Source organism: Sus scrofa, chromosome 14, assembly GCF_000003025.6.
Source record: "Sus scrofa isolate TJ Tabasco breed Duroc chromosome 14, Sscrofa11.1, whole genome shotgun sequence".
In the NCBI taxonomy this organism is placed as follows: Eukaryota; Metazoa; Chordata; class Mammalia; order Artiodactyla; family Suidae; genus Sus; species Sus scrofa.
The window spans coordinates 121243419-121264990 of record NC_010456.5 but is presented as its reverse complement, the minus strand read 5'-3'; the positions used below and the strand labels follow the sequence as shown (position 1 = coordinate 121264990).

The window sequence follows — 21572 nt, the reverse complement described above, 5'->3', positions numbered from 1 at the left end:
GTGCCAGGGAAATGTGAAATGCTGCTGGCGGGCCTAAGGGGCTTAGCCAGCGTCTGGACCTGACATGTCTGAGGCCGCAGGAATGGCCCCAGCCTGCTGTGGGGTGGTGAGTCTGCCTGAGGGTTTGGCCCAGAGGCCAAAACACGGTGCAGTCCACCACCCTGCAAAAAACACAGGGCTTAGAATTAAAGGCCCTGGCAAGTCTGCACCTCCCTACCTTCCTGGGTGCCCTTGAGCCGTGTGGTCTCCGGGGGGGCTACACAATCCAGCTGAGAATGCCCGGAGATTATAGGTTCTCGTGGCAAGGCAACAGAATCTGCTGGATAGACTTTATTTTTTCTTTTTAGGGCCACACCTGTGGCATATGGAAGTCCCAGGCTAGGGGTCGAGATGGAGCTAGAGCTGCAGCCTACACCACAGCCATGGCAACATGGGATCCAAGCTGTATCTGCAACCTATGTCATCACAGCTCGTGGATCCTTAACCAAGTAAGCAAGCCCAGGGATTGAACCCGCATCCTCATGGACACCGTGTTAGATTCTTAACCCACTGTGCCACAATGGGAACTCTTGGAGAGACTTTGTAAAATGCAGATTCTCAGGTCCCACTCTAGAGAGAATGAATAAGCAAGGACAGGGTAGGTCCAGGAAGCTATTTTCTTTTTTTTTTTTTTTTTTTTTTTTTTGTCTTTTTGCTATTTCTTGGGCCGCTCCCACGGCATATGGAGGTTCCCAGGCTAGGGGGCAAATCAGAGCTACAGCCTCCAGCCTATGCTAGAGCCACAGCAATGCAGGATCCGAGCTGAGTCTGCAACCTATACCACAGCTCACAGCAACGCCAGATCGTCAACCCACTGAGCAAGGGCAGGGACCGAACCTGCAACCTCATGGTTCCTAGTTGGATTCATTAACCACTGCGCCATGACGGGAACTCCCAGGAAGCTATTTTTTAAAAGCCTCCAACTGGTATGAAGACAAAGTTTTGGGAAAATCAGGACCGCATGATCTCCAAGACCCCATCCAGCCCTGCCATTCCATAGGTTTCACCTTGACGGTGTGGGGGATGGTGGTGTCTTCAGGGTAGACAGCTGCTCTCAGCGGGCTCTGTGGAGTCCAACCTGAACCCTTGGCTTGGCCAGGTCACTGCTCACCCCCAGGAAAGGCCGGGCCTGGGGTCCCAGCCCTGTGGCTTCCTCAGCCATAGGAGAGCTGTTTCCCAGAGGGAACTCAAGAGGTTTAAATGATTTGAGTTTGGACATAGCCAATGACAGTCCCTTGCAGACTGTGACTCAGGCCATGGCATGGGTCTCAGTTTGCAAGAGTTTGCAGTTAGTAGGGTGAAAAGAGACCGTGATGAAGAATCAAGCAATCTGGTCCCATTCCCAGGCCTGATAATTCACCATCTGCAGAACCTTGAACAAATCCAAGGTTTGGACAAATCCCTGGCTTCTCTGGGCCTCAGTCTTCTCAATGAAAAAACAAGTTGAGCTGGCCCATATCAGTTTTCTTAACTAAGGGTATATATTCAAATCACTTGGAGAACTTTCTCAACTTACATATTCCTAGGTCTCCCCCCCCCCCAAATTCTAGTGAGCACCTGGCCTAAGTAATGTATATGCTTTCAAAACACTGTCTAGGAGATTCTAGTTCATACCCCTGGTTAAGAACCACCAGAGCAATTGGTCTTTAACAACTTAACTGACAGGAATGCCTGCTCTGGAATTAGGGCACTCTGCTACCCCAAGGGTCTGCCAGTGCCAAGGCCTTACACCTCAAAAATCTAGTCTGAGTCCTCATAGTCAAAACAGGAGGTGCCTTGATATACTTACCCCAGGCATCTGATCCACTATGATTTCTATTACATTACTAATTCCCAGCTTCCTTCAGAAGTGGATTATAAAAATCACGTTCTAATATGCTATATATTAGGCATATATTACAGGATACACTACTGTAGCTCATTGATTTTAAGAAATATTTTTCATGGAGTTCCCATTGTGGCTCAGTGGGTTTAGGACCTGATGTAGTCTCTGTAAGGATGCAGGTGTGACCCCTGGCCTTGCTCAGTGGGTTAAGGATCTGGCATCGCCACATCTTCAGAGTAGGTCATAGATGGGGCTCAGAACTGCTGTTGCTGTGGCTGTGGTGTAGGCTGGCAGCTGCAGCTCTGATTGGGCCCCTGGCCCAGGACTTCCATATGCTGCAAGTGTGGCTATAAAAAGAAAAAAAAGTGTTTTTCCACACATTAACATAACAGTTCTGAAATTGAGATGCATTATACAGTTGATGAAGTCTCCCTGTTTTCTTTTTTTTTTTTTTTTTTTTTTTTTTGCTATTTTTGGCGTCCGGATATGATTCAGTAGGGTCATCGACCACAGCACTGCTCCAGAGCCACAACGTGGATCCAGCGTCTGCGCTACAACAGGTCACGCCGGATGTTCCCTGAGCAGGAGAACCCCTCATGGTTCTAGTCGATTCGTTAACATGCGACGGGACTCTGTTTTTTTTTTAATTTTTTTTTTTTTTTTTTTGGCTGCACCGTGGCTTATGGAGGTTCCCAGGCTAGGGGTCGACCTGGAGCTACAGCTGCTGGCCTACACCACAGCCACAGCAACATCAGATCCAAGCCTCATCTGCGAACTACACCACAGCTCACGGCAAGGCCGGATCCTTAACCCACTGAGTGAGGCCAGGGATGGAACCCTCAACCTCATGGCTCCCAGTCGGATTTGTTTCTGCTATGCCACAATGGGAACTCCTGTTTTCCTAATTTATAACATTTTTTCCTTGTTGATATCAAAACAATAGTGGTGTGGTTGTGATGATTGTTGTACAACTATAAATGTAATAAAATTTATTGAGTAACAAAATAAAAAATGGTGTGTTTTGCAACTGATGTATGAAATACATATATAGCATATTTTTTATATGTCACCTGTTAATATACTATAAAATGTACTTATTTATTGCTTATCTCATATGCTAGAATGGAAGCTCCATGAGGGCAGGGATTATTGTCTGCTTTTTTGTTGTTGTTGTATTCCCCAGTGCCTAGAGTCTGGTCCATGGTACACCTGCGATAAATAGCTGCAGTATGGACAGACATTTCAATAGAACATAAGAATGAGTTTTATACCATTAAACATGGATACTGCACGGGAGAAAAAACAAACATCCACATTGGGAGCATCCAGGTCCTGTGAGAAGGGGTCAGGCCCCATTATGCGCCAAGTGAATACCAACTTGAGTCACTCAGTCTAGATGGACAGGTAGATACCAAACCAAACCGAAACCCAAACAAACAAAAGAAACACTACCCAAACAGAGTGTTGTTTTTGTTTGTTTTGTCTTTTTTTTTTGGCCTTTTCTAGGGCGGCTCCCATGGCATATGGAGGTTCCCAGGCTAGGGGTCGAATTGGAGCTGTAGCTGCTGGCCAACACCACAGCCACAGCAACGAGGATCAGAGCTGCGTCTGCGACCTACACCACAGCTCACAGCAACACCGGATCCTTAACCCACTGAGCAAGGGCAGGGATCGAACTTGCAACCTCATGGTTCCTAGTCGGATTCATTAATCACTGAGTCACAACGGGAACTCCCAAATAGAATGTTTTGTACTAAGGTGGAGACAGATGCTCTGAGAGCAGGAGCTGCCTGGTGGAGTCAGGTCTGAGAGTAGGAGTTTTCCATGTGATGGAAGGAGACAGAAACTCACAGAATGAGACTGGGGAGGCCCTCATCCCCTTCCGAGGATGCTAGGCAAGGAAGAGCAATGGTTACCTGTAGGTTCCTATAGTGGACGGCACTGCGACAGTGGCTCATCTTTGCCATCTCCTCGCTTGTGTAGAACAGCCCACACAGCTTGCAGTAAAAGCCAGTCCTGGGTACCACGAACTCCACGCCTGCAGAGGGATGGGGAATGGACAGGTAGGCAATCAGGAAGGTGGAAGGAGGCCACTGGGGTCCAGATAGTGGTCAGGTGGAAATGGAGCAATGCACGCCAGCCCTCGCCAGATGTTGACATTGGCCCATTACCCAGCTTCTCCTGGTCTCGGTTTCCTCAAGGGCAAAAGAAGTACCAAGAAAAGAGCATCAGTTTCATCCACAGGGGGCTGTGAATGGGAGGGACGTACCCCCTGAGGTGCGATGGGCGCTTAGCAGTTTCAGGCTCTGCAATTGCCTTTGAGGAGTAGGTCCCGGCTCTATTATGATTAGCCTGTCTCCAGGGAAAGAAGGAGGAAAGAGGTTTCTTAGATCTTACTGGGTGGATTTTGTTTTTCCGCAAGGTACCCCTCTGTGCAGCTGCTGGGGCCGGGTCTCTAGAAGAATGCACACATTTTTGTGTGTTTATTTTAGCATCGTGTCCATTACGGAAAATTTTAAAAGTCAAAGTAGTTTCTTCCCCCCATCTCTATGTAGATATACACGGAGGGGTGGGGAAGGGAGGACTTTTAATCATACCCTAAGTGAAATTCTGCCCCCTCCCTTTTTCATGTGATGGCTTATCATAAACATTTTCCCATCATTCTCCAGCCTTTACATCTGAAGCATTAAAATCAGTAGCATTTCATTTGTGATTCCCTAAATAATAGTCCCAGGACTCTGAGAGGTCTTTTGATTCTGAGGAAAGGAAACAGTGGCCCAACAGCCAGAGAAGTGACAGTGTCAGAGTCCAAAGGATTCATCTTCAGAGGGGAACAGTAGCTATTCCGGGTGTTGTTGGGAGGTCACGGGTCTCCTCCTGAAGACACAGCAGAGTGGAAAGACTCCAGGTTTGAAAAGGCACAGACCAGATGCTAAGAATCTGTGTAGCCTGCGGAAAGTCAGCTGAACCCCTCCTGGGACTCAGCTTCCTCAGGACCTGATTGTGAAGCACCAGCTAAAGAGCATAGTTCGAGGGCCATGACAGCAGGACCCACTGTGGAAATGAAAGAGAGGGGGTGGCCACTAGGAACGGCCAGATCCTGCCTTCAGACGGGGGCTATAAGCCCTGACACACTTCAGTGGGGCTTTGCTGCTGCCCATCTGGTTAGTTTTGCTGGGATGGGGGATGGTGGGAGAGCTGGCCCCACTGAGGGGCTGGGATCTGGACATCAGGGCCAGAGCAGCTTCTTGCAGAGAGGGAGACAGCCCTGGTTTCTGCCAAAGCACTGTGTGCGACTAGTTGAGGCCTTCCTTCCTTGCCTCCTCCCCCACCTCCTGCGAGACAGAGCTAAGTGCATGGGAGACCCTGTCATAGAGAAGCAGCTTAGACTTGTAATTACAACTTTTTTTTCCTCCTCTTCCAAAAGGCCACTTATCAGTGCGGAGGGGCAGGCGTGCAGGGAGGAGGGAGCCAGGGAGGCCCGCCTTGACTGATTGCTCCTCTGTGGTCTGGGGCCTGGGCGTCAGCCAGTTCCAACTGCCACGCAGCAAGCCGCTGCGGTGCCCCCGGCAGTCTTGTGTGAGGCTGTCACTCAGACCTGGCTGCCCTGGGCGGGGGCGGAGGGGGGGGGTGTCTCCCTCGTCCTCCCACCCTCACTGCAAAGGATGGGAAAGCTCCTGGCTTTGCCTGTGGGTGGCCAGTCTGCCCCTCCAGCTCACAGCAGACCCTGACTCCTGGATGTGGCTGAAAAAAGAGCATTAAGCAAGGCCTGCCTTCATTCTCTGTCCCTACAAAATAGTTCTCCCCATTGCTACTGCTCTACTGGAGCCAAGGCCCACAAAAGACAAGAGGAGGCACAACAGGAATCCCCTTAGGAGTTATTACTTATTTAACCTCTCTGAGATCAGTTACTTCGTGTGTGAAATAGGAATAATAGCATCACAAATGGTGTTTGGGGAAGCACCTAGCATTTTGCCTGGTGCTCAAAAAATAGTTTCTAGACAAGTGTTAAAACCTTTCTCCATAGAGGCCTTGTTGCCCTCCAGTCTTTCACCAGGGCTGCCTGGAGAGCCCAGACTCCAGGTTTGGGCAGCAATTCTTTCCTGCCCAGCAGGCCTCTGGGGGGCTGGTCAGCCCCAGGCAGGACCAGGTGGTCAGAGACTGTGAGGAGGAAGAAGTGGTGGGAGGCGCTCCAACGCCCAGGAACTCACCCTGAGTAATCAGGAGTTGTTGCCCTGGCACCAGGCTGCCAATGCCGCCTCGAGACATCTCTGGGACTTGAGAGCTGGGGAAGCGGCAATGTCAAGAAAAAACTGCCACAGCCCCAGCGAGTTCTGGAGCAACTTCGTTCTCCCATTTTCCAGCCTCTATTAAGTACCATAATTAAAGCAGCACTGCCTTCTAATAATAGCCCCTGGCACGGGTAATTATAACTCCGTCATCCTAGCAGAGCCTGGGATGGGTGGAGGGGAAACTTGCGTTTTGTAGCCAATGCCCTTTGCTTCTGGTAAGAGCAGGCCTTGGTAGGCTCACGCTGGCAGGGGTCACCAGAGCTGGCCTGAAATGCATGGGGGTGCCCTTCCCCACCCCTGTGCCCGGCCCAGTCCCTGAGCTGCAGGACTTCTCCTTCCCTTCCTCCTCCTTCCACCTCCCTGCTCTCCAGAGGGACCAAGCCTGAGTTGTTACTCCCCCAGCTCCGTCCACTAGAAGTCTCTGCAGTAGTGACAGGCTGTGGAGGGGAAAGGGTTATGCGGCCCCAGTGAGAAAACACAGTAGGTCTCAGTAACTGTTTCATAAACGAGTAATAACAATAGACAACCCGTGCTAAGTACCTCCTACTGGAAGATACTAAGACCTTACAAGTACTCGTTCATCTAATCCTCAAAATAACCCTACATGGCAGGCATCTACTACCTTCCCTGATTTATAGATGAAGAAAGCTAGGTAGAGAGGTTAAATAAACAGCCTGCCAGCTAGGATTTGAACCCAGGATATCAGATTCCACAGTCTGTGCTCTTAGCCACTGCATGAAAATCGCCTTTCCTATACTGTGCTGCCTGAACTGTAGGAACAGGAGGGCAGGGTGGTCTCAGATTAGGAATCTTGAGTTCTGACCTGAGCTTGCTGTGTGACCTTGGGTAATAGGTCTCTGGGCTTCAGTTTCGTCACCTGCCAGATGCAGAAAATAGTACCGAACCCCCTGCTGCTCACTGAAATCAATAAGACAATGGGTCCCAAAGCTATTCAGAGACTATAATCAGGCATAAAAGTACAATCTGTCATAGCCCCAAACCAGAAACAACCCAAATGCCCATTAACAGCTGAATGAATAAACAAAATGTGATCTATCCGTAACCACAATGCAATACTCCGCAACAATGAATAGAAACCAACTATCCATACACCCAACAATTTAGATGAATCTCAAAATAATTATGGTGAGTCAAAGAAGCCAGGCAACAAAAGTGCATACTGAATGATTCCCTTGGTATAAAATTCTAGAATGCCAACTAATATTTAGCAACAGGGAGGAGGGCTGGTTACCTGGGGAGTGAGGTTGGGAGAGAGGGATGACAAAGGCGTGTCAAGAAATATCGGGGGAGGGGCGTGACTATGTTCACTACCTTGATTGCGGTGCTGGTCTCACAGGTGTGTACACATGTCGAAATTGATCAAACTGTGCACTTCAGATATGTGCACTTCAGGAGTTCCCGTGTGGCTCAGTGAGTTAAGGATCCAGCATCACTGCAGTGGCTCGAATTGCTGCTGTGGCATGGGTTCAATTGCTGGCCCAGGAACTTCCGCATGCTGTGGATGCAGCCAAAAAAACCTCCCCCCAAACCCCAAATAAATACGTGCATTTCATTAATATCAGTTACACCTCAATAGAGCCATTTAAAAAAATAAAATAAAATGAGCTACCATTTTCCTCCTAACAGGTTGGTGAAGATTATTAAAAACTGATAAAACCCCATGTTGGCAAGGATGTGGAGAATGAGTAGTTTCATGTGAGGTAGCAATGAAAACTGATATCATCTTTTTGGAGAGCAATTTAGTGGCAATTATGAAAATTCGAAATGTAAATATATACCACCCCCCCCACCCCCACCCCCCCGGCCCAGGGCTAGGACGCTGTCCTATAGAAACACTGGCTCACACACAAACGGTGACAGTATGTTTGGAAGGCAGGCGGCAGAACACAGAGACAGTGTGGCATCAGGAGTCAAACTGCTAGAGTTTGAACCCTGACTCTAATCTAGGCTGTTCATTAGCTTTGTAACCCTGCCTCTCGGATTTCTTATCTCTGTAAAATAGGAATAAAAAAATATTACCTACCTCACAGGTGTTTTGAGAGAGTTAAATGAAATAAACACTAGCAATGGTGCCTGTGTGGTAAGTGACAAAAGCGAAAGCTTAACTATAGTAGCATTTTTGGAGAGGCCATACCCACAGCATATGGAAGTTCCCCAGCCAGGGACTGAACCCAAGCCACATGCTTCACAGCTGTGGCAGCATCAGGTCCTTAACCTACTCTGCCACACAGAAACTTCCAACGATAGCATTTTAATAATGAAGAAAAAAACTGAAAACACCCTAAATGATAGAATTTCAATAATTAAAAAAACCCCTGCAAACAAGCTATGACTGAAACAATTTAGCATTTTAATAATGAAAAAAAAAAAAAAAAGACAAAAAACCTGGAGACATCTTAAATATCCACCAGAAATGAATCAGTAATGTAGGGTAAAGCTTTTAGGATGACATATTTGCAGTGGTTAAGAAGACTGCATTCTCTATGCACTGATGTGAAGAGATCTCTAAGACCCACTGTCAAGTTATAAAAGCAAATTGCACGGAATGTATATAGTGTGATCCTGTTTTTGTGGTGGAAAAACTATCCGTGGGTATAACAGGGCCTATCTCTGCGTGGGGAAGAGATGCAACATTTAATATTTACTTTATACAGATTTAAAGATTTGTTATAATAATCGTCCACATTTTTTGTTATTAAAAAAAAAAAAAAGGCAGGAATGACAAGGTAGCAGAATTTACTCTTCACTTTTGCTTGTGTGTGTCGTACAGATTCTAAATTCTTGGCCGCCAAGAGACTTGTGTTCCATTTCTCAATCCCCTCCCACCCCATAAATGCCTCACACAGCCATGTTCTCTGGGAAGGGTTGCTGACTGAATGCATGAACAACGCATGCACAAACGAACCGCCTGGCACCTTTTTCCTGAAAGGCAGCCTTCACAACTGTTTTGCAGGGTTTAAAAACCCAGGGTTTTCTTGCTCACCTAAGTTCATTCTAAGGTCAGTACGTACTTCCTTTTTTTTAGTTTTTGTCCCGGGGCATGCTGGATGCCACGCGGCAAGCTCATTCCTTTCGAGAGGAAAAAAAAAAAAAAAAAGGAAGTTTGCTTTTCGATTCTGACTCTACAAAAAATGGCATACTTGGAGGACAGAAAGAGGAAGAAAATTTTAAAAGCAGATGATAAAAAAATAAGAAACTTCATGGAAAGGGTGAGCCTCCATGATGACTAGCCCCTCTGGGGCTCATCAACTTGTTAATGAAGGACTCGGAGTGACTGGAAAAAAAAAAAAAAGAAAAAAAAAAAATCCTGAGTACGACTTGTCTGAGAACATGCAGTTCCCCAGCATGGAGAGGACAGGGGTCCAGGTCTCTGCTCAGAGCTCCTCTATCACCAATATAGAGTCTGTCCCAAACTCAGTCTATTCAGTATCATTACCTCCGAGAAGCTGGTCCCTCAAAGAGAAAAACTGCAGCGTTGTTTTGGGAAGGGCTGGGGCAAGGAGGTTAGCAGAAGTGGTTCATTTCTGTTGACTTTGTGGTGGCCCCTGGGCCTCTGCTTCCCTGGCAGAATAAGGGCTGTGTGGTCAGGAATAAGTCTGCTCTGGCTCCCAGGGCAGTGCCATCCAAAGTCGGGCCCCGTGGAGTATGATATCTGGTGGACTATGGGAGACTGAAACGGCAAGAAACTCGAAAGTAGCACACAAATATAGGTGGCTGCCTCAGACATGAAAAACAACAACAAGCTGACAAAAAGCCCTCTCCAGCCCTGAGATGTTATTACGGCATTATCGTTTCCTGGAGCCGACTTCTCGAGGAAGACTGTGTGTTCCACCCACCTAGAGGAATGCTAAGTTCACTGAAGACATCCTCTGGTTCCCAGGAAGGCAAAGAAAGGGGCTGTTTCAGCTCCACTTCAGTGTATTCCGGTGACCTCGCATCCAGTGATTTCATTTCCACATACCCGGAGTTTTCTGCAAAATGTGAGCCAAAGCAAAGAACTTAGGAAGCACGACATGCCCCAGCGAGTCCCGGCAGTTCTATTCCTTATACTGTGTGATAGGAATGGTCCCAGGGGGCTGGTTAATACCATGAGACGAGGGGGAAGGCTGCTGATTAGAACCAAAGTGCTAGAGTGAAAAGCTTTTTCTGCGGCCAAAAGAACGCCCCTGCCCCCAAGAAAACTCAGCAGATCTTTGCAGGGGGTAGGGGTGGGCTGCCAATGCCTTCCTTTGGGATGATCCACTCCCATGTCCCTGATTCAGTATCAGTCCATGTCTGCAGGCAGAAGAATTACTGAAGTGCAAAAATTGTGCTGACGTCCACAGGGGCACTGAGGCGGGCAGAGAAGGCAGGGCCATTCTCACCCCAAGCCTGTTGAGCAGTGTTATTAAATATGAACTCCAAACATTGGGTAAGCCAATAAGCTATTCACACCAGTGCATGTCGAGACCTATACTGCAAAATACAAGGGGTTTGATGAGAGCAAGGTGAACAGCTCTTTGCTCCTCCTTTATTCTTGCCTTCTCTAGACACAGCCCAGGCTTGGCGTTTCTCTAGCAACAAGGAGGCTGTCTGTGGCAGAGTTTCCATGGAGACTCAGATCCACACAGGCAGGTGAAAAACAGCTCAGGTCAGCCTGACATGGCGGGAAGCCCGAGCCTCCGACTCACCTACTAGCTCGTGCCAACCATAGAGCACTAGGTTGAATTGTTTATTTTTAAGCCTTTCTCTTTCTTTTCTGCCCTCCACCCTTACCTCCCTTACTTCAAACTCTGGAATGCTGCAGACTCTCTGCAAAATGAATTTTTAGTTATTTCCACTGAGAGGACATTGAGAGCTACTCCACCACCCCCTCCCCCATGGCCCTTGATGGATCTTAGTTTCCACTTGGCAGAGAAGACAGGGCTTGGCCTATTTTAAACTCTGTCTTTCATGATGTCATAGTGCCGGGCACAGACACAACATCACCTCTGGTGCAGATGGAGTAAATCCCAGGGCAAGTCTTATTTCACCGTTAGACCCTGGAGAAAAGTGGGTCGGAGGTGGTGAGAAGGGGCACAGGCTAGACCCCTTGGTGAGCCCCTCATTCTTCCCTCTGCCTGTTCCTTTCCTGGCCTCCCCCACTCCCACCCCCTCACTCAGGCCTCACAGAAATAACTGCCTGGGTGGTCCTCTGTCGTGCAGGCAAGAGAAGCAGCTTGCTGATCCCTAGGAACCAAAGCTCCTTTGATAACTCCAAACGTTTGCTAATTTTGGTCATTAGAGGCCTCTGGGCTTCCATAAATTCAGAGAAGTCCGTCCTGAGTTTGCTTCTCAGAAAACCTGGGCTTCCTATCCAACTTCCTTTACACCAATTACCTAAAAGCGCTAACAATTTTAACCAGGCTTTTCGGCTTGCCTTCTGCACCAGCAGCACTTGCCTTCTGTTGGTTCTGGCCTGCATGTGCCCACACACCGCTCCAGGGAAGCAGTGGTCCCATCAACCCAACCGTACAGGAGGAAAGGGAGGTAGTTACCCTGGGTCGACACTCCTTGGCAAGCCTGGCTTTGGAGGTCAGTTTCGGTGGGAGTGCTGGCTTTCTCCTCCAGGGGGCGGCCTTCAGCAGCCCCGTCTTCGGGGGTCCCCCCGACCTTGCCATCATCGAGAAATGGGCCAGGCTGCCAGGCCCTCTCCTCTGCTGGCTTGGGGGAAGACATTTGCTCGAGCATAGGGGCCAGACAAACATCTGAACTCTCTGCTCCCTTTGCCTGCTGCTCGTAGCAACCTGAACCCTCCAGTGAGAGGCCTGTCTCGCATTCAGCTGGCTTCCGCTCAGCATCCAGATTTAGGCCAGGCATTTCCACGTCCATGTCACTGGGGCAGCTCGTGGAAGCAGAAGGTGGTTCTTTGGGCGACTTGAGGCTGATTTCCGTTGCCCCGTTACCTATGGTCTTGACCCCCTCCTTGGTGAAATCTTGGGCTAAGTCCAGCTCTAAGGTGGTTGTCACACAGGGACAAATTTCTGGACAGATTTTGTCCTTCTGGTCAATGGGTACAATTTCTTCCAGTTCTGGGATGTCCGGTTCCATGATAAAATCTTCTTCCTCCCCGACCTCGTCCACCGTCACCAGCTCCTCCATGTTTGTGGGGTACCAGCTCTCCCCCTCTGCCTCACTTCCGCTCTCTGAGTCTTGCTCCTGAATGAAGATGCAGAATGGAGGTCAGAGGGAGGCTGAGGAGTAGATCTTGGTGTTTAAGCAGAAGAGGGCGCAAACCTTGACCAGAGGACCCCCTTAACCCAGAAAGGTGCTCAGCCATCTTATTTCTACCTGGGAACATTTATCAATTAATTAGGAGCTGTAAACCATTCAAGTCTCTCATCACTGATTCATCCCTAGGATGAGGCTCAAAGCAGCACAAGATCTGGCTCTTAATGTGTAATCCTCTAAGTGGCACAAAAAAATTCTACTCCCGGTATATAATAGGTGCTCAATAAATAGTTTTTGAATGAGTGAAAGATTAAGTGATAAAACCCATTTACATCAACTTGCTGGAGCTATTGCCCTGCCTGTAGGGCATCACTACATGTAACTGCAGCAAAGTCCCTAAGAATTCCCCAAACACCCTCTCTCAGCAAGGGCACAACCCTCTGTGGCCATGGCTCACACTTGGCCCCTCCCAAAACTTTCCCCTTGTGTCCCCAGCAGCCCAGGGACCCAGCAGCCAGATTTAGGAGATCAGTTCCCTGCCAGCGATACTCATCTCTCCGCCCCTCCTGACCGGAAAGGCACGAAGCTGGCCACGTTCCAAGAACATTTCTTTTTGCTGTGGCAGCCCCAGCTTTGTAACTGGGTTTTTTCATTTTAATCAAGTAAAATAATCTTTACGAGCCCAGGAGACGTTTTCTTAATCCCAGGGTCTGGGCCTGCTGAGGTCAGAGCCCCAGCCTGAGTACCCAAAGGCGCCCTCTTCCTCCTCCAGCCCCTCCCAAGGGGCCTGCCTATTTGGGAAGCCTGGCTCTGAAGCCTGAGTCTTTTTTGGGCACATGTTTTCTCTTACGAGCACAGCCAAGTTACTAGGGACTGAGGTAGAGCCCAGGAATGTGCTAAAGATTTCCTCAGTAAAGACTGTAAAGAGTCCAGGCAAAGCCGCTCCTCCAGGAAGTGCAGGCTTCATTCATGGACCTGCTGGTGGGATCTCAGACATGTTCCACGCAGCGACCGGCAGGATGGGGACCTGGTCGAGTCCCGGGAAGCCTGTAACTCGGAGCCTTATGGCTGTTGTGCCAATGTGGCTATACTGCCAGCACCTAGGACAAATTTTACCTTCCTTGTCCTTGTGTTCTCTGCATCAGAGGACTCTGTTTCTTTCTCCTGCCTGCCCACTGATGAGGGGCTCTCTTCCATGCTGTCCTGTTCCTCTTTTCCAGCCTTAGCAAAAGAACAGAACAAACCAATCACCAGTGAGCAGTGGCAGAGAAAAGAGGGCACACCAAGGGGAAAAGAATGCTACTGAGCACAGCTAACGCTGTTGGTTGCTTTTCACACCCATCACTTCCTTCATCCTCACAAAACCCAGAGGAGGCAGGTGCTGTTATCATCTGCATTGCACAGATGGGGAAACTGAGGCTCTAGGAGGTTAAGTAACTCGCTCAAGGTCACACAGACAAATGGAGGCACAGAAATGTCTTCACAGCTGGCCTGAAGGCTTTAGGGAGACAGAAATCCCCAGCAAACTGGGTACTTTTCACAGCTGTGAAACCTGTAGACAGGAATGGCGAGTAAAGGGGCCAAGCAGGAACTGACCCTGGCAGGTTAAAAACCATCAAGGTGACACCTCCCCAGTAGATCCCTCTTGGTCATAAAAAAGAAAAATCACATCCAGGCCACTGATGTGTAGGAAGGGCGTTGTCACCCAGTGTCTCTCTTTTGCCTTATCTCTGCCCTTGATCCAAACTAGCAATCCCTTCCCTTCTTCCTTCCTCCTATTCCCTCCCTCAAATTAAGACCCTTAGTGCTCATGTCTGGGAAACTGAACACTGAAAGCAGGTGTCTGGTTTGAGAATGAGGGTCTCTGACCAGCCTTTAAAACACGGGTCAGCCAACCACAGTCCTCAAGCCAAATCTGATCCACTGCCTCTTTTCGTGCAATCTGTGAACTAACAATGCTTTTCACATCTCTATGTGGTGGCATGTTAATGATTATATAAGTTCTACACAATAGCCTTAATTTTGCCTCTTGGCCTATATAGCCTAGAAAGTTTGCTAACTCCCATTTTAGAAGTTTGAGGAGGATATTCTCCCGTGACGTAAACTCTGGCCACCAAATCATTGACTATTCCCAGGCGTTCTTGGAAGCAAGCTGCAGTTTCTCCACATTTCTGGCTCAAAGCAAACCACTCTCACTCTGATTTCTTATGACCAGACACACCCCTCTTTGCTGACACAAAGCCAGCCAGGGCAGGAGCTCAGGGCTGATGGGTTAAACCAGTTATTACAGGACAGGGGAAAGGCAGTTCAAATCCTCCAGTGTGTGTTCTTTCCAGTGTTTGGAGCGGAAGCTCTGCTCTAGCCTTCTGAGCTAACCTGAGCTCAAAGCAGCTCCAAAGGCCTTTTGAGCCCTCAGAACCCATAGCTTCTACCAACAGGGAACCACTTTTCTTTATTTTTGTCTTCCTGAATAAATTATCCATGACCCGCCCTTGTCAAAATAAATAACCCTTCCCCTTCCCAGGCAGTTCCTGTAGCCACACTCCCAGGTCAACACAGTAAAGAGACTCCCTCCAGTTCAAGCTGGGAGAGGAAGGGACAGCCGGGCCTCGCCGGAAGCCCCCTGCCAGGCGGACCCCTGCTCTTCCTCCCTGCAGGCAAAGGAAACAGAGCAGTGCCTTTCAGTGCACCCCTCAAGCCTGGGGTCATTGCCAGAGACGGCCGCTTAAGGGGAACAGACAAACTGCATTCAATACACCCAGCTCCCCCCACCAGCTCAGAGACTGGGAAGAGGTCCCAACTATGGCAAGCAGGGCTGCCTCCACAGGCCAGGGTTACTGCTAAACCACCTCCTAATTGGTTTCCCCCTTCTGCGCTCTGTAGTCTTCTCCCAAGTATATTCTCTCCCAGCCGATCAGAAATGATGACTCCAAAACACAAACACGACCATATCGTCACTGCACCTTCTTGCTTCAACACTTCATTTGCTTCCCCTTCCACTTATGATAAAGGCAAAAATCCTTAACCTGCATGATGTGGCCCCTCTTGATAAATCAGCCTCACCTCCCACCATTCTAATCCTGTCCCTCTCTGCTCCAGCATCACTGGCCTCCAGCCACAGGGCCTTTGCACATGATGTTCCCACTGTCTGCTTTCCCTCCTTTTCACCCAGTAAATACCCATCATTCCTTCAATCTCAACAGCCACATCCTAACCCAGAGAAGCCTCTGATACATTACGGCACTAACAGCACTATATACCTCCATCTCCTTAGCACTTAACACTCACACTCGTCTACTCATTTAAGGAATTATTTGATTAGTATGTTTTTCATTAGACCATGAGCTCCATGAGCTCAGGGGTCATTTCAGCTTTGACTCACAACAGGATCAGAGGTGTCTTGGAGCAGTAGGCAGGTTCAATCCCTGGCCTAGTACAGTGGGCTAAGGGTCCGGTGTTGCCAGAACTGTGGCTTAGGTCTTGAGTGTGGCTCATTTCTGATCTCTGGCCCAGGAACACCATATGCCGTGGGGCAGCCAAAAGAAAAAAAAGAGAGAGAGAGAGAGAGAATGGAGGCTGGTAGGAGGGAGTACAGTGAATAACAAGTACCCACCTGCCTCCCAGTGTGCTTGGGTCTCTGTCTGGGCTTTGAACTGAGCCTAAGTGGTTTCCTATTTCTCTCTCCTATGGATGGTTTATACTGGGGGCTGCATTCTGGAGACCCCTGGGGCTCCATCTGGCCCACAGACATGTTTTGGTCTATACAGTTTCTAAAACGTGGGCAATTTCATACAGATACATCTGGGCTTCGGTCTTGCTCTTAGAAACGGGAGATCTGACAGCACAGGACATGGCGCCTGAATGGCAGCCACAGAACAGAGCTGAGTAGTGGCTGCCCCGAAAGACAGGCACCTCCTCCTCGGTCTGCCACTGTCCCAGCTTTCCACCTTGACTTCACTCATGCTCTCTGGTCTGGGTCACCTGCTTGGCTTCCCTGCTCTAGTCACCTGGGTCTGTAAACCTTGATGCCCCTTCCAGGAAAGTGGGTGAACATTTCTTTCTCTTGGTCTCCCCATTCATCGACCTGACCTTCTTCTTCCCCTGGTCTCATGGTCAAGGCTGGGTCTTAGGTCTGGTCGTGGCCATCCATGCACACTGAGCAGCACACACACTGGCTTCCTCAGCACCAGCACTTTCTCCAGAACCTCTCAGGGTTTCCCATGAGCACAAGCTTGTTAAAGTCTTACAATGGCCTTGTGATCACACCGATTTCACAAACAAGAAAACTGAGGCTGAGAAGACCAGGGTGTGACCTGGTTCTCAGAAGCCAGGCCTCTGTCTCCAGAGTCTGGGTTCAATTATTCATTCCTTCCACAAACACTTATTGCATGCTCACTCTGTGCCAAGCCCTAGTCTAGGAACTAGGGTCATGGCAGTGAGCACAACAGACAAAAATTTGGGCCTCTGTGGAGGTGATGTGGGGGGTGGGGTGGGGGAGGGCTGGGAAGGAGTTAAATTCCAAATAAAATAAAGACAGACATTAGGGGATAGGTTAGAAGGAGGTAGGTGCCACTGAAAAAAAGGAAAGCAGGGAAAGAAGAGAAGTAGGTTGGGATGTTGTGATTTTTTTTTAATGGCCACACCCACAGCACATGCTAGTTCCCAGGCCAGGGACTGAATCTGAGCCGCAGCTACAGCAATGCCAGATCCTTTAACCCACTGTGCTGGGCTGGGGACTGAATCTGAGCCACTGCAATTGGGTTCTTAACCTACTGAGCCACAGCGGGAACTCCCAGGATGTTGTGATTATATGTGGTGGCCAGGAATAAACTTTGGAGAATGTGTCAATAAGTAAAGACAGAGGAGGTGAGGAGGGAGCCATGTGGATTTCAGTGGGGAAGGCTCCTAAGCAAGGGAATATATGCAAAGGCCCTGTGGTGGAAGGTGCCTGGTGTGTCATATATTCATTTTATGTTTGCACAGGAGCCATGATTTTACTTTTTAAAAACATTACCCTTTAACATGCCCTAGAGACACCACCACATTGAGTTATCTCCAGGTTCTTCATAACAGTCTTCCCTTAAAGAAGATGTGGTATATGTATATAGACAATGGAATACTACTCAGCCATGAAAAAGAATGACAGGAGTTCCTGTTGTGGCTCAGCAGTTAACGAATCTGACTAGCATCAATGAGGATGCAGGTTCAATCCCTGGCCCTGCTCAGTGGGTTAAGGATAATGTGTTGCTGTGAGCTGTGGTGTAGGTTGCAGATGCAGCTCAGATCCTGCATTGCTATGGCTGTGGCGTAGGCCAGTGGCTATAGCTCTGATTCGACCCCTATCCTGGGAACCTCCATATGCTGCAGGTGTGGCCCTAAAAAGCAGGAAAAAAAAGGAAGAAAGAAAAGAAAAAGGAATGACATTCTGACATTTGCAACAATATAGATAGACTCAGACAAGTACTGTTATGTTATCACTTAGACATGAAATCTAAAAAATAAAATGAATGACTATAACAAAGCAGAAACAGACTCACAGATGTGGAGAACAAACTAGTAGTTACGAGTGGGGAATGAGAAAGTGGGAGGAACAAGATTGGGGTAAGGGATTAAGAGGTGTACACTACTATGTGCAAAATAAATAAGTAACAAAGATATACTGTACAGCCCAGGGAATACAGCCAGCATAAATGGAGCATAATCTATAAAATATCAAATCACTACGTTGTAAACTTGAAATGTAATATTGTAAATCAACTCTACCTCAATTAAAAGAAGTCTTCCTTCTTCACTTTTGCCCTTGCTGCTTCCCGAACTGCTCGTTTCCCCCCTTTCAACACCCAGCTTGGATGTCACCTCTTCCGTGCAGCTTTCCTCCTCTCCTGTGCACAGCTGACTATCCACAGAACAGCCCATCCACTATTTGACTCCAGCAAGGGCCCCACTGGATGTAAATTATTTCTGCAGCTCAGCTTCCACCATTAGACCTTGGTCTCAACATATGTTCTTTGGCTCCCCTATGCCTGGCACACTCATCGGCAATACATGAATAAAGCTGTGGCCAAAAGCATGCCCCTTCAGTGTTCATGGAACTGAGACCTGGAATTCTCATTTGGACTTAGTCACAGTCATCAGCTCCTGGGTCAGACTAGAAGATATGCATATAGGATTCTAAAAACTGGATGCTTTATAAAGGTTACCCCCCAACCTCCCTGCCAATCTCCACTATCCCACTCCTACTTATAGGTAGGCAGCTCTGGCAAGAAGGAAGTATGCGCCAAGCAAGAATATAAACCTGGTACCTAGAGTCCTCCTTGGACCCACTGTGTGAACTGAAGTCGTGCAGCAGGTTGTAAGTGGATGAGGCACTTGGATGAAAGGAGCCAGCTAACCGCTGAGTATCTTTATTCCAGTGGAAGGAAAACACTGTGGACAGTATCTAGAGAAACACGCCAAGCCCTGGGCACCCAGTATGATTTAGTGGGTGGTGCTGCTTCTCCTTTCCCACCTCTCCTCAAATCCCGAGGATTGGTGAAGGTTTTGGCAGGAGAGAGGACGGAGCAGACCAAAGGTCAAATCTTTCCTGGCAGAGTCTGGGGGTGCAAACACCTCAGAGCCACTCCGCCCTGGACAAACAGGCCCAGAGAGGGCCTTTGCATCATGTCCCTGCCCAACTTCTAGTAAAGGCAGCAGGGTACTGTGGGGTTTGGAGCCAGATCACCTAGGTATACCTCCAGCTCTGCCATTTCCTGTGTGTCCTTGGGCAACTAACAAGCTCTCTGGGCCTCAGCTTCCTCATCTATAGTAATGACAGAATTACTACTAGTATTACCTCATAGGGTTGCTATGAGAATTAAATGACATGAGAGAACATGTCTATTTAGCACAGTGCTGGGCACAGAGTAAACACTCAGGAAGCAGCTCATTCATTCTATAAATGTTCATCACTTTTATGGTATCCCCCCGTGGGACCTGCCTCTCCTTACCTGGGGGGAGGGCTTGCATCCTTACCTCACTCTCCGCCATCCTGCTCTCTTTTCTGTCGTCAGCTCCCTCCTGGTCTCTGTCAGGTCTCTTGGTTCTGTTTTTCTCACTCTGCTTAGACTTGGTGCCCTTGGCCTCCAGCCCATCCTCCTTGCCCGAGTCGTCGGGGTAGGGGTGTCTGCCATCCCGCAGCCTGGCCTCGTCTTTCCTCCTGGACCTCCCAGGGGCTTCCTGCTGCTGCTTTAGATACTTGTCCGATTTGCCCTTGGGCTCCTTCCGGTAGTAGCCATCCTCTCGGCTTTTGTAGCCCGACACAGAGTGGAGCGAGCTGGGGGACCCAGACCTTGGGTGCTTTTCTCGATAGCCCCTCCCTCCTTCCAGGCGCTCGTCTAACTCAGTTTTGTCCACTTGCCGGGGGTAGTGTTTGCGGTCATGTGCCCACATGTCTGTCCTGTCCCTCTTGTCCTCCCCGTTCTCCCTCCAAGGTGCCGGGCCTCGTTCCTCCTCTCTCCTGGCGTAGGGAGAGTGCTCCCACGAGTCCCGGCCGTTGCCCCAGTCAGCCGGGAGGGGCCCGGGGGGCTGTGGGAAGAACTGCAGGAGGTGAAGCTCGGAGTGTGGGACCTCGGGGACAGTGACCGGCTCACTGGACTTCGAGATCGTGGCCTTTCTGGGCCGTATCTATGAGACAGCAGAGCAGCTGTTATAGAAACTGTACCTCCCACAGCCCCCATATCCCAGATCCACCATCTCTGCAATAGACACACTGTGCACACAATTCCACCTGGCTACACACTCTTCACAAGCATGCACACGCACGGAGTGGCCCAGAGCAAGCTCTTCCTCCCCCTGGCTTCTGGGAGGGATTTTCCTTAAGCACAGTCCTGGCCCTGTGCTCATTCTGCTCCTGAGAGCTGGGATGAACGGGCTGGTTTGGCTCAGCCCCGTTTCCTCCTCCTGGAAGTTAGCTACACTCAAGAAGCAGGAGACTCCCCTGGGATTGGGGGGGTGGAGGACAAGGTTGCCCTGGTCCAGACTGGTGTACAAAGCTGCCTAACCCTGGGGTTCAATCAGCCAACCTCCTGATGACAGGACTGAAGCCTCCCTTCCACCTGGCCTCCAGCAGGTTGAGGGCCACCTCTTGGCCTCCATTTTTCTCAGAAAACACTTTGGGGTTGGATGAGTCCTCAGAGCTCTGACTTGCTCAAGTATCAGATGAGGAAATGGAAACCCAGAAAAGGACCCTGGCCCTTCTTGGGTTCAGAGTAAGACCTCTTGGTCACCTGCCTCCCAAACCTGCTACAGAACTGTAGGGGTATGGTGTGGCTTCACACGTGCCTTTTAAAAATCCAAATAGCCATGATATTAACAACAAATAAACAAACAAAAGTCCCAAACCTGAACATCTACATACAAAGATACACACACACACACACAGAAGGTTGTTTTTAAGCAGGCCAACTTAATCATCCACCCAATATTCTAAAAGCATGAGCAATTTTGGAGTTCCCGTCATGGTGTAGTGGTTAACAAATGTGACTAGGAACCATGGGGTTGCAGGTTCGATCCCTGGTCTCGCTCAGTGGGTTGAGGATCCGGCATTGCTGTGAGCTGTGGTGTAGGTCATAGACACAGCTCAGATCCCGCATTGCTGTGGCTGTGGTGTAGGCCAGTGGCTACAGCTCTGATTAGACCCCTAGCCTGGGAACCTCCATATGCCTCGGGTGCAGCCCTAGAAAAGACAATAAATAAATAAATAAATAAAAGTATGAGCAATTTTCATTTAGTTCCCGAATACAGGAAAATCCAACAGTCCTCACTGACCAGGGGACACAGATGTGGCTCACTACGACCAGCCTTGACCGCCCCTGGGTTTGAGCGCCATCAGCTAGGTGTTAAGAACCACAGAATGTGTCAGCTAGGTGTCTGCCTGCTGTTTCCACACTGGCCTCCACAGGGCAGTGACAGTGATGAACTTGCAGCCCCAGTTTGGCATAGTCACAGCTTTAGTTGGAAGAAATAAACTGGAAAACTGAATGCATTCAACATTCAGAATAAACAATTGGTCACACCATGGCTGTTTCTACATGTACATTTAGCTCAAGAGCTGGCTCTAAACAGAAAACACGAACACAGCACATACATACCACACACATACATCACACACACACACATACACACACACACACACAACCTGAACCAAACACACACAGGATACCTCCCAT

At 49.0% G+C, this 21572-nt stretch overlaps 1 protein-coding gene across 1 annotated transcript in view; it reads right to left on the bottom strand.

Annotated features, from left to right (window-relative positions):
• The window catches only part of RBM20 (RNA binding motif protein 20), a 210929-nt gene that overhangs the window by 4834 nt on the left and 184523 nt on the right, over positions 1 to 21572 (bottom strand). The window contains 6 exon segments of the mRNA XM_021073215.1: positions 3781 to 3902; positions 10014 to 10148; positions 11694 to 12354; positions 13483 to 13587; positions 19378 to 19910; positions 19913 to 20028. Of these exon segments, the coding sequence (XP_020928874.1) occupies positions 3781 to 3902; positions 10014 to 10148; positions 11694 to 12354; positions 13483 to 13587; positions 19378 to 19910; positions 19913 to 20028 (1672 nt within the window).